This window comes from Crotalus tigris, unplaced genomic scaffold (genome assembly GCF_016545835.1).
Source record: "Crotalus tigris isolate CLP2741 ecotype Arizona unplaced genomic scaffold, ASM1654583v1 scf7180000017543.2237141, whole genome shotgun sequence".
NCBI lineage: Eukaryota > Metazoa > Chordata > Lepidosauria > Squamata > Viperidae > Crotalus > Crotalus tigris.
In genome coordinates this window covers 1,384,009-1,400,367 of record NW_024096463.1, presented here as the reverse complement: position 1 = coordinate 1,400,367, position 16,359 = coordinate 1,384,009, and the positions used below count along the sequence as shown (strand labels likewise).

At 41.2% G+C, this 16,359-nt stretch overlaps 1 protein-coding gene across 8 annotated transcripts in view; it reads left to right on the top strand.

Moving 5' to 3' along the window:
- The first annotated feature begins 3,915 nt into the window (after positions 1 to 3,915).
- The window catches only part of ARHGAP6 (Rho GTPase activating protein 6), a 227,621-nt gene continuing 215,177 nt past the window's right edge, over positions 3,916 to 16,359 (top strand). For 4 of the 8 annotated variants that reach the window (XM_039320659.1, XM_039320578.1, XM_039320494.1 and 1 more), the window contains exon 1: positions 3,916 to 4,099. In XM_039320659.1, the coding sequence (XP_039176593.1) occupies positions 3,961 to 4,099 (139 nt within the window). In that variant the 5' untranslated portion in view covers positions 3,916 to 3,960. The remainder of the gene's footprint in view (positions 4,100 to 16,359) is intronic. The other 4 variants (XM_039320245.1, XM_039320166.1, XM_039320082.1 and 1 more) reach the window with 2 other exon arrangements.

Below are 16,359 nucleotides of genomic sequence, written 5' to 3'. Positions count from 1 at the left end.
TTCAACTTTACAATCCATTACCTCCCTGGGGGGAAGAATTTTCTGGCAGATGCCCTGTCCAAAATGCCACAATATAACTGTGAAATTTGAAGTAGTTAAACAATTTCTAACTCCTAAACAATTAGCAGCACCTGTCAAAAACCAGGGCTACAGTGCCAATAGAGACAAAACAGCAGCCCAAGAGTTCAAGGGTTCAAGAAAGCATTGAAAACCGATGAGTGGTTTCAAACCTGTAAGAACTTGTGTTTAATAAAAGACAACCTGGCTTGTGCTGGAGAGAAAATTTATGTTCCAGCAGCTTGAAGACTGAGAATGATGCAAGCAGGACACAATTCGAAAACTGCTGGGCACTTTGGGTTTGTCAAAACCCTGCACCTCCTCAAGAGACAATTCTGGTGGCCCTTTTTGAAAAAGGACATAGAAAGCTATGTGGCTGGCTGCCCCACATGCGCCATGGCTAAGCAGGAGTAGAGAAAATCTCCTGGGTTACTCCAGCTGGTAGCGAGCCGTTCAGCACCCCGGAGAGAGATAATGTAAGGGCCCGCTTCAAAACCTCATCCCAGGAAAGCAGGACTCTTGGAATATTTCCGTTCCAAAAGGAACCTTTATTAGGAGAAGTTCACAGCAGGCATAGAAGGCAGGATCTGAGGATTTCCCGCTCAAATCAATAGGTTAAAGGAGCAAAAAAACCAAAGCCCACCCCAACAGTTAATCCGGTCAGTTCAAACGGGCCTATCCCCAGGTGTTGTCCATTGTGGGAACGAGGCTGATAAGACTCCATTCCCAAGGCTGTGAAAAACGTTGGGTCTTCGCACCTTCCTTTCCACAGCGAGAGTTAAGCCAGATGGCTGGAGGCACATTCCTTTCTCACCCCAGGTTGACATCAAGGGGAGAATAGTTCAAAGAGCAAGCAGATAGAGGAAGCAGAGAGGTTACATTGTAGCATTAAAGCGAAAGGCCAATATACATACAATCCCCAAAAGCCTCTCCTCTCCCCTCAGGAGTTTGGCAGAACCCAGAGAGAGGAAAAGAAAAGGAAAGGAATAGGAAAAGCACCCCCCCACACACACACACACCAAAGAAATGGGTTCTGACAGATCTCTATGGATTTTATTGTGGAGCTTCCTGAAAGTGCTGGAAATACATTTATTTGTGTGGTTACGGATCTGTTCTCTAGACAGGCCCATTTCATCCCATGCCCGAAGATCCCAACAGCCAAAACTGGCTAAACTCTTTGTGCAACACATCTATCATTTTCATGGAGCCCCACAGCAAATAATCTCAGACAGTGGGGTCCAGTTCACCTCCAAGTTCTGGAAAACTTTTCTGGACCTTTTGGATTCTAGTCAGCAGTTGTCATCTAGTCATCATCCTCAAATGGGGGGACAGAGAGACTGAACTCAGTTCTAGAACAGTACATCAGATGCTTTATCAACTATCAACAAGATAATTGGACTGATTTATTACCTTTTGCTGGGGTTGCTTATAATAATGCTGTGCATTCAAGTACTGGTTTCACCCCTTTCCAGGTCGCAAATGGTCAGACATTTGTCCCCATGCCTGAATTACCCATTAAAAAACATGACATTCCCACTTTACAAGAATGGATTAAACAGCTGCAAAATACTTGGCCGGTAGTGCAAAAGGCCTTAGATGAGGCTAGAGAAGCCTATAAGACCCAGGCTGACAAAAGGAGGGTGGAGCAAAAACCTTTTAAGGTTGGAGACATAGTGTATCTCTTTATCAAATACTAGCAATCTCTACAACCTTCCAAAAAATTGGGTCCCAAGTTTGTTAGGCCCTTTCCTATTAAACACATCATCAACCCAGTGACTGTCAAATTAGAGCACCCTAAGAATCTTGGACAAATCCACCATTTTCCATTGTAGCTTACTGAAACCTGAGATCACTTCTAAGCTTAGACCACCAGCATCTCCGGTGCCTACACCCATATTGGTAGAGGGGGAATAACATTTTGAAGTGCGAGACATTTTGGATTCACACAAACATCATGATTCCAAACAATATTTGGTGGCTTGGAAGGATCTTTCATCCTCTCAAAATGAATGGGTATATAAAAAAGCCACATTAGAACGCCTAGGTTATTTAAACATTTTCACTCTAAATATCCTGACAAACCTGATTAATGTGATTGTTTTGTTTATTTTCTCCCCCTCTCCCACTTTTGTGTTCTGTAGGTGGACCTGTTGTTTTTCTAGGGGGGCTGTATGTTATGTCCCCAAAGAAATACTTGCTTCTATAACCATTATTTGGGTCCTGCCATTCTGTTGGGAGAGGGGATACTTTGGGGATACTTTGCACTGTCTTGCCACTATGCCCTCCCCCCAGGAGAAAGAATGCATCTCCCTTATCTGGGAGACAGTTGGCGCTTGGAGCCAGAAGGAAACGAAAGCAAGAGAGACCTTGAGGAGTATGCCAATGGAGCCAGTTACCAAAACACTATGCCACCTGTGGATTGGCTGGAATTCAAACTGACCCTGGAGGGGGGAGGAGTAATAATATTGCTTTTAATATACTGCTTGCATGGGTTTTTCTCCAGATCTCGCCTTGTTTTCCCTGCTATCACTAGCCCCTAATAAAAGTTCCTTTTGAGACAAAGACTGTTTAAAGAATTCTGCTTTCTTGGTTGAGGTAGGTCCTTATACTTACAAACATAAGAAATATGTATGTACAATTACAATAAAATAAAATACAATGTAAAAGAGGCCGTGCCTCAGACAGGCCCTGTGCACAATCTGGGGTCCGCACGGCTCCTACTTGAAGAGCTGATGGCAATCATGGCTAGGAAGGCCTTCACACATATTGTGCACCAGTTGTAGTCATTCCTAGATTGGAAGGATTTGCTCACTGCAACTGAGGCCTTAGTCACCTCCTGTTTGGATTTCTGTATTGCACTTTACATGGCACTGACTTTGAATTGCAAGATGGATGACAAATAAATTTGATAATGATAGTAATGAGTATCCAGAAGCTTCAGCTCTATTTAAATTAATTAAAAATGTCCCTTTTTGAAATAGAATGCAGGTAGCCTTTGCTTAATGACCAGTCAGCGACCATTCAAAGTTATGACAGACTCTCCCCCAAAAGGTACTTATAATCATTTCTGGAATTCCAACAACAACACCCCCTATAGTTAATGGGTTGCATTTCAGGTATTTGGCAACTTGCTCACTTTTAAATCTGGTTGCAGCATTCCACAATGATATGATACAATTTAAGACATTTTTTCTGGAAACTGGCCAAAAAATACCCATAGGAATGGATTGACTCGCTTAACAACCATGGTGTTCACTTAATGACTGCTGAAAAGAAGTCATAAAATCAAGTCAATCATATGGATGCCTCAGCTTATAACTGTTATGACTTACAATGAAAAATCCAGGGTCTATTATGGTCAAGTCAAGAACTACCTGTAATAAAATCATAAAACTTGAATGATCTATTTAAACAATTAAGTCCAATCATCTATTCAGCATTCACTTGAATACATTTCTTTAACACATATAAAACCAACCAAATAAAATGGAATGTTATTGCAGGAAAATACAAAGTATAGCTTAATAAAGTCTTAGTTATATTTTTAGTGTTGTGTAAGTATCAGCACTCAAGAAAGTGGCAACATTAAGGAAACAGAAACTACAGATTTCAATAAATTATTTTCAACACTAATCTGAGGTAAATGTAGTATTTGGAAGCTGTATTAAAAATTTCCCAACCTTACTGATAGTTAATTAAGGTGGGGACTCTGAATGCTTTTTCCCAGAATTTTCCCCATCTATATTGAGCTGTTATTTAAGAGAGAATCTGCCCACTGTTGATTCTCCATTTGCCAGCCAATCTCCCATATAATAAAATAATATTTTGCTCACTTGTTGATGTATATGCGACACTACATATTTCCTACTTGAATTCTTACAGGGTGATTTCACTTGGAACAGTATGTCAGGGCGCAGCGTTCGTTTGAAATCTGTTTCTATTCAGAGCCTTTCAGAACTGGAGCGTGCCCGACTACAGGAAGTGGCCTTCTATCAGTTGCAGCAGGACTGTGATTTAGGATGCCAAATAACTATTCCTAAAGGTAAGAATACTACTATATGCTTAGATGCTAACAATGAAATGGGAAGTATTGAAGAGTAAATCATAAGCCAATATTTTGTTTTACTTTTTTGTTTTTTAATTGAAAGATAGAAGTTTGCTTTAAACATCTATAATTAAACATTTAATAGAGTTATACCAGCTGCCATCATACCTCTCATTCTGATGATTGTGTTGTCATTATGTATATAATTAAAATTATATCCTTTATCACTATATGAGTATATCATTTGAGTAGTAACATAATTATGCAGATTGCATCATTTGTAGAATAATGTCTTGACATCTTTACACAAATAATATAAATTGTGATAGATATCGAAATCTTAAAGTCATTGTCAGAATCCAATTATATTTCATCTCTAGTTATCAATTATAAAAAACCCCATTTCTTCCTTCTATGGATTCTGTCATACGATGAAGGGAAGGGGGTGAACAAAGGGGCTTTATGGCCCTCACTTCCCTCGGTACACTTCAAAGGAAATGGATGTGTGTATCGCCAAAAGAACTAACCATAAGAATGGGGCTATTACCTTTCATGTAGTTTTCTTTGAAGTCTCCATCCAGCCGGCAGTAAGGAAAAGGGGGTGGGAGTGTAATGCCTAAGACTATCGCTGGAAGAGGGGGGTGATTGGGTGGGGCTACTTGGAAACCCCTTAAAACCTTGAATAGGAGAGCTTGGACCCCAAGTCCTGTCTAAAACGCCTGCAACCATTTTCTCTTAATAAAAGATGCCTGTTGGAAGAATTATTCCAAGAGTTCTGTCTTCTTAAGATGCAAAGTGGGGTGGGTCCTTACAGTCATATTCATACATGTTCAACAGACTGACCTTATTATTTAACATGCAACAGATTTGTTTATTATATTAGGAGCAAGCTTGGACAGATTTTGTTGTTTTTACATTCAAAGTTATAACGCAGATAACAATTTATGGCAGTGTTGAATCTATTTCCAGAATTTGTCGTTCTTACACTCCAACTTTTTCTGGCAAGCAGTAGGAGATCCTGAAGCTCCACAAATAGGACTTTACTAGCTTGCAATTGATTTTGTTAGCCAATTGATTAATTTTGATTCGCTGATCAATAACTGAGCTCAGTTATATAAAAAATAATTGTTTCAGAAAGCTGTACCCAAAGCGAGCAGAACTATTTATCAATCACAACCTTTATTATGCCATATTTGGTTTCAGCCCAGTATGTTTCTGTTCTGCTATGAATAAAAACGTGCCTTTTGAGTTTGTTTTGGCATAAAGTGGATTATTGAAGTTTTATTTCTTTACTCTTCATTTTATTTAATTTTCTGTTGATACAAAACTTTAGAGTACCATTAAAATAGATGGATTTTGAATCTATTTTTTCTAATTATTTTTTTCTCTTTTTTATTTAATATATAAAATATAAAATACAAAGAAAAAATAGAAATAGGGGATGAAGGTAGGGAAAAGGAAAGGGGAAGAGAAAGTGTGAAGTACAAGGGAAAAGAAAAAAAGGTGTTGACTACAAGAAATCCAATGGCTCCCTAGGACACACCATCTACCAGGAGAAAACACACACAAACCGCTATCTGCACGCTCTCTCACACCACCACCCAGCACAGATCAACTCTGTAGCCAAGACACTCATCTCCAGAACAAAACGTTTAGCTGACGAACAACACCTAAAACCCGAACTACACACTCTCACCAATGTACTAACATCCAATGGATTCCATAGAAATAAGGTTACAAACCTAATCCAAAAAGAAACCCCCACTAAAATCCAAGACAAAGAACAAGAAAACGGCAAAGCCCTCCTCCCATACATAAAAGGCACCACAGACAGAATCAGTAAGATCCTCCATAAACACAACATCAAAACAGCATTCTGCACAAACAGAAAAATATCCACCATCCTTAGAAACCCCAAAGATAAAATTGAATTAGAAAATCAAGGAGTATACGAAATCCCATGCATCACTTGTCCCACCACATACATCGGACAAACCAACAGAAGAATAAGTGCACGCATTGAAGAACATAAGAACTCAGTCAAAAAAGAGGAACCAACATCTTCCCTGGTCCAACACCTTAAAGCCACAGGACATGAAATTGACTTTAAAAATACCAGAACCATTGCCAAAAGTGAACATTTTAATAACAGAATAATCAGAGAAGCCATCGAGATAGAAAAACGCCCACACAGCATGAACAAGCGAGATGATACCTCCCGCCTACCAGCCATTTGGAAACCCGCCCTTATTGACAAACGACTCCCTAACACAAAAATTATACCAGACCCACACTCACAAAAACCACACAGGAGGTCACCACCACACATCCACGCAAAAAACAAACCCAAAGCCACACCGATGACAAGGCACGACCACAAACCAGAAGCCAGACCACAGCTGCATCATTAGCCACTTTAAACCCCTCCAATCCATACATGAAGCAAACTGACACCCTCCATGAAGAGGAAGCATGACCACGAACGTGAAGCCAAAAAATAGCAAGGCAGCCCAAAATCTCAAACCCCTCTGCAACTCAGACTAACCTGGCACAACCAAACAGAACACTCCCCCAGCCAATCAGAGCACAGCCAAGCCCCTAACCATTCAGAACACACCTCCACCCAATCAGAACACAGCCAAGCTCCCACCCAATCAGTTCATACCCCCACTGGCAGTTAAAAGGAAGAAACAGCTAAGACCACACATTGCTGCTCAAAGCAGGAAGCTGAAAACACCAGCCTGAAGATGACGAATGGGACTTCGTCGAAACGTCGCCAAGACACTTCCAATTTTACGCGGGAGAAAACCCGAACAACCAAAGACCTACATATATATAATATATATATATATATATATATATATATATATATATATAGGTCAAATACCCGCAAAAACCTCAGAAAACACACACACACACACACACACACACACACACACACACATATATATATATATATATATATATATATATATATATATATATATATATAATTACATTTTCAAATTTTAAATTGAACCTTTCTTTCAATTACACATATTGAACAAAGAAAAGTTCATCCTGGTTCCAGTTGTCTCATTAAGTTTAAGTCACTCTTTCCTGCTTATCTTCATAAAATAAAATCTTTTTCTTATCTAGAAGTTTTATTCGGGAGTTTTTTTACATCATAGAATCCTCAGCCTTGTTAATGTCCTGAAAGAGAAAGTCCCAAATTATCTTTTTTCTCAGTGCTCTTCTTTCAGTTGTGTTGCGAGCTTTATATTTACACCATAATCCCAGCCTTGCTAATGTCCTTAAAGAGAAGGTCCCAAATTTGCCTTTTTTTCTCAGCACTCTTTTTTCATTTGTGTTGTGAGTTTTATATTAACACCATAACAGTAAAAGTTAGTAGGTTCCTCCAAAACTGTAATGCGCTGCTCTGCATTTTCTGCCTTTTCAACTATTTGTGAAATTGCCTTGGTAATATCATAGCATTCTCCACATGTTTGCATTTCAGTAATTTGAGAGGATTTTTTAATCATCCTTAGAGCACAGCTGGTCAACAAATTGGTGAATTTCGTTTAAAGATCTTTCAAGAATATCTCTAATACTCTGTCCGTCCATCTTGGCTTCCATTTTTAGTCAGGATCAGAAACTTTTTGTCACCCACAGCAGAGAAAACCAAGCCACAAGTTAGTACAATATTAAACTAAAAGCACAGCCTTCATTCTTTATGTCTCCATCAGCTTTTTTTTTTTCTTCACCACACTTCCTTATTTGGCTTGACTTAGCAGCCTTAACAGTTCCTTGTTATTTAAGACAAAGAGAAATCCCTAAAATGGCATGAGTCTTCAGAAAGAAACAGCAGACTGTAACTAAAAAGAGCATCTTTTTAACTTGGCTTGAAAAGAATAATAGTCTTTGAAGGTGATTAAGAAGGGAAAGGTACAACTTACTGTCCATTTGAAAGGTGGAGTTCAAACATCAGCTTCTTCAAACTCGAACAGATTACAGCCCCTCCCCCCAGCTTTTGGCATGCAGATTGCTTCGGACGGACTCCAGAAGCCATCTGCCGGCTTGCAGCTGTTTTGGAGGATTGCGAGGGAAAGTTGTTCAACCCACACTAACAGGGTGGGTCTTAAAAACTGAAGGAATACCAGTCCCTTCAGTTAAAAGGTTGAAGAGCTGAATCCCAGGAAGAAATCCTTCAGGCGTGCCACCAAGTTGGCTGTCTTCCCAGAAGTCGGATTTTGAATCTTTTTTTTGCAGTCTACTATTAATCTAATTTTGTATCTGAGATCTGGTAGGTCTATACTAGGCTATGTTGTCAAATTGACTGATGAGAAACCAACAGACATGTAAATGTGTTTTTATCAAGTGTACTATGTATTAAGTAACAATAAAATCTTTACTTGGCTTTCTCAGAACGACTAAGCAAACTTTTCATTTCTAAAAATATGAAATCCAGTTGCTGAAGTCAAATAAATTTCCCCAGTCTATTGTTATGTACAATTGTGGTTGGTGGAAAAAATAAGAAAAATAAACTATCTTTGAATATATTTTTATTAAGAATTTAATTAAAATAGTGAAAATTAACACAAACTAAGTTTAGAAAATAGAAAATAAGAATAAAAAGTACAGGAAAAAAGAAAAATAGAGTAAAGAATGTAATAAATATATAAAGAAGTGACTTCCAATAGGCATTGCAACAAGCATAAACAAATTTAATGACTCTTTTCCCCCTATAAGGTTACAAACAGATATCTCTTCATCCCATATTCCATGCCTTATCTATAGGCAAATTCATAAAACATTTTCAATCCTAGTATCAACAAAAAGTCCACAAAGGGTTACCAGAACTTTGCAAAAAAAGTCTTAATTTTTAATTCAGTCACATATTGTTGTAAGATATGAGTTCTCTTCAATTATTTTTTTACCCTATCCCATATATTTCTTTAAGACTTTAAGTCTTTAGTAGACCCAATAAGAATATTTTTTCTTGGTCATTCTCTTTGTTTAATATTTGAATTTTCCTTTTAATCTTTAAAACAGCAGACAGTTTATTTTCTGTATGCAGCAAAATGTCCTTTCCTGAATAAGACAAGACAAGATAACCTTTATTATCATTTTTTTACTGTAGGCACAACGGCACACATCAAAAATGAAATTTAGTTGCCCGCTCTCAAAGTGAAACACATACATGACACACACCTAAACATACTATATACAACATATGTACAGACCCACACCCCTACATATACATAACAAATAAATATTTAAATACTGTCCATCTTGAATATATAACAGAAGGAGTAAGCTTGAGAGTTCATAAGGTTAGTGCTATATGGAATGAAACTATGGCTGAATCTGGATGTTCTGCTTTGGATACCACGAAGCTTCCTCCCAGAAGGCAACAGAGAAAACAGGTCATGAAGAGGATGTGTAGTATCTTATAGACCCTGCTCAAGCAACGCTTCTGGGCTATGTTCTGGATGGGAGGGAGGGAATTGCCAATGATCTTTTCGGCCATCCTCACCACTCTCTGCACTGCCTTCCTGTCTGAAGCAGGGATGCTTCCAAACCAGATTGTGATGCTGTATGACAGGATGCTCTCAATCGTCCCCCTGTAGAAAGTGGTAGGAAGGAAGATGTGCCTTTCTCATGCAACGGAAAAAATTTAGGCGCTGCTATGCCTGCTTCACCAGGGTCTCACTGTTGAGCAACCAAGCCAGCCCTACTTTTTAGCTACACATCCAGGAATTTGATGCTGGTAACCATCTCCACAGGTGAATCATTAATGCATAGAGAAATGTGGCTGTGCCTGCCTTTTCTGAAATTGACAATGATCTCTTTGGTTTTTCCAGTATTTTAAACTAGGATGTTTTCCTTGTACCAGTTCACCAACCCCTCAACCTCCTTGCGGTAAGCATCCACACTGTCATCATGAATAAGGCCCACTACTGTTGTATCATCTGCAAACTTCACAATATGGTTGGTGGCAAACAGTCATGGGTCAACATGGTGAACAGCAGCGGACTTAGGACACAGCCCTGAGGAGAATCTATGCTCAAGAAAATGGTGTTAGAGGTATTTATTCCAACACACGCATATTGGGGCCTGTTGGTAAGAAAATCAAGAATCCAGCTGTACAAAGGCCCAGTTTGTCTACTAGATGCTGGGGAATGATTGTGTTAAATGCCAAACTGAAGTTGACAAACAACAAATGCACATGAGTATTTCTTTCCTCTAAGTGCTTCAAGCTCAGATGGAGAACAGAAGAAGTAGCATCTTCCATAGAGCGATTTAGTCGGTTGGCAAACTGAAGCGAGTCAAATGCTGGCGGGAGGCTAGATACAATAATGTCCTTTATCAGCTTCTCAAAGCATTTCATAATGGTGGATGTCAGTGCAACCAGACGGTAATCTTTGAGGCCTGTAATTGTGGACTTTTTTGGCACTGGCAAGATTATGGCCATCTTAAAACATGATGGGACCACTTCCTGCTACAAGGAGAGATTGAAAATATATGTGAGAACACAAGCCAGCTCATCTGTGCATTCCCTAAGGACACATCCAGGGATGTTATCTGGGCCTGCTGCTTTCCAAATGTTAACTTTCTACAGTGTTTTCCGGACAGAGGTGACATCAAAGCTTAGCACTTGCTCATCAGGATGAGGCACAGCTTTCCTAGCAGGAGTGCTATTTGATGCCTCAAATCTACCAAAAAATGTATTCAGTTTGTTTAGGAAGTCTGTGTCATCCTTGCATCTCGATGGAGTCACCTTGTAATCCGTAATGGCTGGATCCCTTGCCACATTCGCCTGATGTTTGTTGGGTCCTGAAAAAAGTTCTAAATTTTCTGGCAATGGGCTTGCTTTGCACCTTTTATTGCACTTTTCAGATTTGCTCTGGCTGTTCTAAGTGCCAGCATGTCACCAGATTTAAAAGCCACATTCTGTGCTTTTAGCATCTTGCGAACCTGTCAGAATCCAATTATATTTCATCTCTAGTTATCAACTATAGAAAACCCCATTTCTGCCTTCCCTGGATTCTGCCATACGGTGGAGGGATGGGGGTGAACAAAGGGGCTTTATGGCCCTCACTTCCTTCAGTACACTTCAAAGAGGCTGAATGTGGATATCGCCAAAAGGACTAACCATAAGAATGGGGCTATTACCTTTCATGTAGTTCTCTCTGAAGTCTCCATCCAGCCGGCAGTAAGGAAAAGGGGGTGGGAGTGTAATGCCTGAGACCATCGCTGGAAGAAGGGGGTGATTAGGTGGGGCTACTGGGGAACCCCTTAAAACCTTGGATAGGAGAGCTTGGACTCCAAGTCCTGTCTAGAACGCCTGCAACCATTTTCTCTTAATAAAGGATGCCTGTTGGAAGAATTATTCCAAGAGTTCTGTCTTCTTAAGATGCAAAGTGGGGTGGGTCCTTACATTAGACAGGACTTTCAAAATGAATCCACCTGGAAGGGAGACCCTTGCCTGGGATTTTGCAAAAAATTAAAGAGAGCCGCTGCCCCAACTGGAACCTTGCCGGATGTTGGGATCCGAGAGGTCAGATTCCTCAGGAGAAGAAGTGGTGGAGACACGGGACCACAAGCCTCGCTGGTCAATGGGCGTTGGAAAGAAAAGTGAGTGGGGAAAGGAATCAAGAAAGGTGACCCTGAGACGGGGGACCAAGCAACCAGAATGGAAGCAGGAGATGGAGAAATCCCTGCACGCAAGTGAAGAGGGAGAAAGCTGGGCACCGTACTCAGACTGGATCCTAGAGAAAGCTATTGACCTGATGAAGAGAACTCTCAGCTCCCTAGGAGAGGAGAATCCTGAGCCCTACGGCCGCCACAGCTCCTGGAGCCACAAAGGGAGAGACAACGAGGAGGAAAACAATGGAACCGCTCCCCATCTGAGTTGACACACGAACCAGTGAAACCATTGGCTACAGCCAAGAAGCAAATGGGGTGTTTCAAGTGCGGAAGAGAAGGGCATCGAGCTGTAGAATGCCGCTCCAAAGCCCCCCAGCACAACCCAGACAGATCCCCAATCAGCAAATCCGGAAAGTCTTCAGCTAAGCCAAAAGAAACTGCCATGAGAATGATGGAAATTGCGGAACCCCCCAGCTCTGCTCATCAGGGGAAAAGAACTCCAGCCTACACCGCAGGGCCGGTGGACGCCTCAGATGACAGTTCGGAGGGCGAACCCCTGGTAAGTGGACGCATCGCACCCATCCTCAAGACAGTGACTATATTAATTCCCTCCATGCCCGAAGCCGTGAAGGTGAAAGCCTTAATAGACTCTGGCTGCACCCACTGCCTCATTAGCCTGACACTAGTGGGGAATCTGGGCATTCCGTCCAGGAGACTGGAACAACCAATCTCATTTGGCCAGTTAGATGGATCCATAGCAGGGGGGATGCCAGCTACCCTAGCCACTCTACCAATACATCTCTCCCTGAGCAAACATGAGGAGGACATAATGTTTGTGGTGACCCCAGGCATGGAATGCCCAATGGTCCTAGGGATGGAATGGTTAAAAAAATGGAACCCCTGGGTAAATTGGAGGACGACAGAAATCAAATTCCTGAAGGGAGACCCTATGGACTTAAAATCCCAAGGGGGGCTACCAGAATCAAGAATAGAAAAAGCATCCATGGGAGAGGAAAAGGGACTAACAGAAATACCAGAGGAATACAGAGAACTTGCTGAAGTTTTCAGTGAGGAGAGGGCAAATGAGCTCCCCCCCCCACCGACCCACAGACTGTGTCATTGAATTTAAGCCTGGGGCAAAACTCCCGAAGCCCAGATTATACTCCATGAGCCCAAAGGAGAAGGAGGAAATGGAAAGATTCATTAAAAAAAACCTAGAGAGAAGTTTCATTGAGCCAGCCAAGCCTAAAGTGGCTGCCCCGGTCCTCTTTAGAGAGAAGAAGGATGGCTCTTTACGCTTATGCGTGGATTATAGGGCCCTGAATACAATCAGTGAAAGCAACCTATACCCTCTGCCCCTCATGAAAGACATGCTGTCACACCTCTCGAAAGGGAAAATGTTTTGTAAACTAGACCTAAGGGAAGCTTACTATCGCATGAGAATTAAGGAAGGGGACGAATAGAAGACTGCATTTAACTGCCCCATAGGGTGCTATCAATTCAAAGTCTTGCCATTTGGATTACAAGGGGGCCCTGCAGTCTTTATGCAATTAATCAATAATGTTGTAAGGGAGCACCTGTTTAAGGGTGTCCTTGTTTACTTGGACGACATTCTTATCTTTACTGAAACAAAAGAGGAACATGTCAACCTTGTCAGAGCGGTTTTAAAGAAACTGCGAGCCGCCCACCTATATGCCAAACTCTCAAAATGCGAATTCCACCAGGAAAAGATAGACTACCTAGGTTATCACATATCCCCCCAGGGCATTGAAATGGACCCAGAGAAGGTCAGAGCAGTATTAGATTGGGCACCACCCCGCAACTACAAAGTTTCCTGGGCTTTGCAAACTTTTACCGCCAATTCATCTCCTCATTTGCCCAGATAGCCTTGCCCCTCACTAACTTACTAAAAACGAAGGGAACATCCTCAGTAAAACCTAGCCAGCCACTAACATGGAGAATGGAGTGCCAAGCAGTGTTTGAGAGACTAAAGAGCCTTTTTTCTGCCGAACCAGTACTAAGGCACCCAGACAAGGATAAGCCCTTCGTAATACAGGCAGATGCAAGTGATGTGGCAGTAGGGGCTGTTCTGTTACAAGAAAACAATGATGGAGTATTGCAACCCTGTGCATATACATCCAAGAAACTCACGGAAACAGAACAGCGCTGGCCTGTATGGGAGAAGGAGGCATATGGGATACGTTGGGCATTACTCATGTGGCGACAGTTCCTGGAAGGAAACAAAATCCCCTTCCAGGTATGGACTGATCATTTGGAAGCCCTGAAAGCGCCCAGAAAACTCAATTCCAAACAAGCCCACTGGTCCCAGCATTTTCACCAGTTCCAATTTAAGCTCAAACATTTACCAGGGAGAAAGAACTTCCTGGCAGATGCTCTATCTCGCAAGCCCCAATATAACAGTGCACAAGCCACAGACTCTAAACCAATGATGGCAGAGTCACAATTGGCAGCACCAATAACCACAAGAACCCAAGCTAAATTAAAACCACAACTGGACAGCCAAACTGGAATTGAATTCCAGAAAAGTTTGGAAACAGATGAATGGTTCCAGAAAAACAAAAATGTGTGCACAATGAGAGACGGGTTGCCTTGGGTAGGGGAAAAGTTATATATACCAACAACCCAAAGAGTCACGTTCATGCAGCTTTGCCATAACACAAAATCAGCAGGGCATTTTGGATTTGTAAAAACTTTATACTTAATTAAATGGCAATTTTGGTGGCCATCCATAAAAAAGGACATAAAAAGTTATGTAGCCAGCTGCCCAAAATGTGCAACTGCAAAGAGGTTGCAAGGGAAATCGCCAGGACTATTACAAACAGTGGCAAATCCCTCAGCTCCCTGGAGAGAAATAGCCATGGATTTTATAGTGGAATTGCCAGAAAGCAATGGGAATACTGTTGTCTGGACGGTCACGGACTTGTTTTCCAAACAGGTGCGCTTTATCCCCTGCCAAAAGATTCCCACTGCAAAAGCCTTAGCAAAACTTTTTGTCCAGAATATTTACAGATTGCACAGGGCACCCCAACGCCTCTTCTCTGATAGGGGAGTGCAATTTACGTCTGCATTTTGGAAGGAATTTTTATCCCTCTTAGGGACCACTCAGGGACTGACATCTAGCCATCATCCACAAGGGAATGGACAAACAGAACATTGTCATTCAGTACTTGAGCAATATTTAAGATGTTTTATTAATTTTCAGCAAACAAATTGGACGGACCTACTCCCTTTCGCAGAAGTTGCTTACAATAATACAGTCCACTCCAGCACAGGTTACACTCCTTTTCAAATAGCCACCGGTCAAAGTTTCAACCCCATGCCAGAATTAACCCCACAGGAACTGGCGATCCCATCACTGAAAGAATGGATGGAACAATTACAAAACACCTGGCCAATAGTTAGAAAAGCACTAGATGAAGCTAGGCAGGCATACAAAGCACAAGCCGATAAAAAAAGGGTTGAGCCTACACCATTCATTATAGGAGAAATGGTGTACTTATCTACAAAATACCTAAAGTCCCTACAGCCCTGTAAAAATCTTGGACCAAAATATATAGGGCCTTTTCCAATTAAAAAAATCATAAACCCAGTAACAGTAGAATTAGAATTACCCAAAAATCTCAGGCAAATACATCCAATTTTTCATTGCAGCTTGCTGAAAACAGAGCATCAGTCACCTTTACAGCCAAAAATCCCCCCCCCCACCACCTCCAATCATGGTGGAGGGAGAACAACATTTCAAAATAAAGGAAATCCTTGACTCTAGGAGATATCATGGAGCGACTCAGTACCTAGTTGCCTGGAAACACCTCCCTGCCTCCCAAAACGAGTGGGTCCATAAACGTCATGTCAGAGCCCGAAGCTATTAAAGAAGTTTCACTCAGAGTACCCTAACAAGCCTGACTAACTTTTATACCTGTTTTGTTTTCTTTCAGGTAGATCTGTCTTTTTTTTAAGGGGGCAGGATGTCAGAATCCAATTATATTTCATCTCTAGTTATCAACTATAGAAAACCCCATTTCTGCCTTCCCTGGATTCTGCCATACAGTGGAGGGAAGGGGGTGAACAAAGGGGCTTTATGGCCCTCACTTCCTTCAGTACACTTCAAAGAGACTGAATGTGGATATCGCCAAAAGGACTAACCATAAGAATGGGGCTATTACTTTTCACGTAGTTCTCTCTGAAGTCTCCATCCAGCCGGCAGTAAGGAAAAGGGGGTGGGAGTGTAATGCCTGAGACTGTCGCTGGAAGAAGGGGGTGATTGGGTGGGGCTACTGGGGAACCCCTTAAAACCTTGGATAGGAGAGCTTGGACCCCAAGTCCTGTCTAGAACGCCTGCAACCATTTTCTCTTAATAAAGGATGTCTGTTGGAAGAATTATTGCAATAATTAATTTCTTAATTTCAAATCATTCTTTGTGTGTCACTTGTAGTCTCTTTTTCAGTACTTTGTGCCATGTCAGCTAAAATTTTTTCCACATCTGTCATTTCTTCTTAGCATTTTTCAAGGTTAACTAGAAGTAGCATGTATTGAATTTGCAAACTTCTGCATTTTACAGATATAGTAGTCTTTGACTTAATGACCGGTCATTTAACAACAGTTCAAAG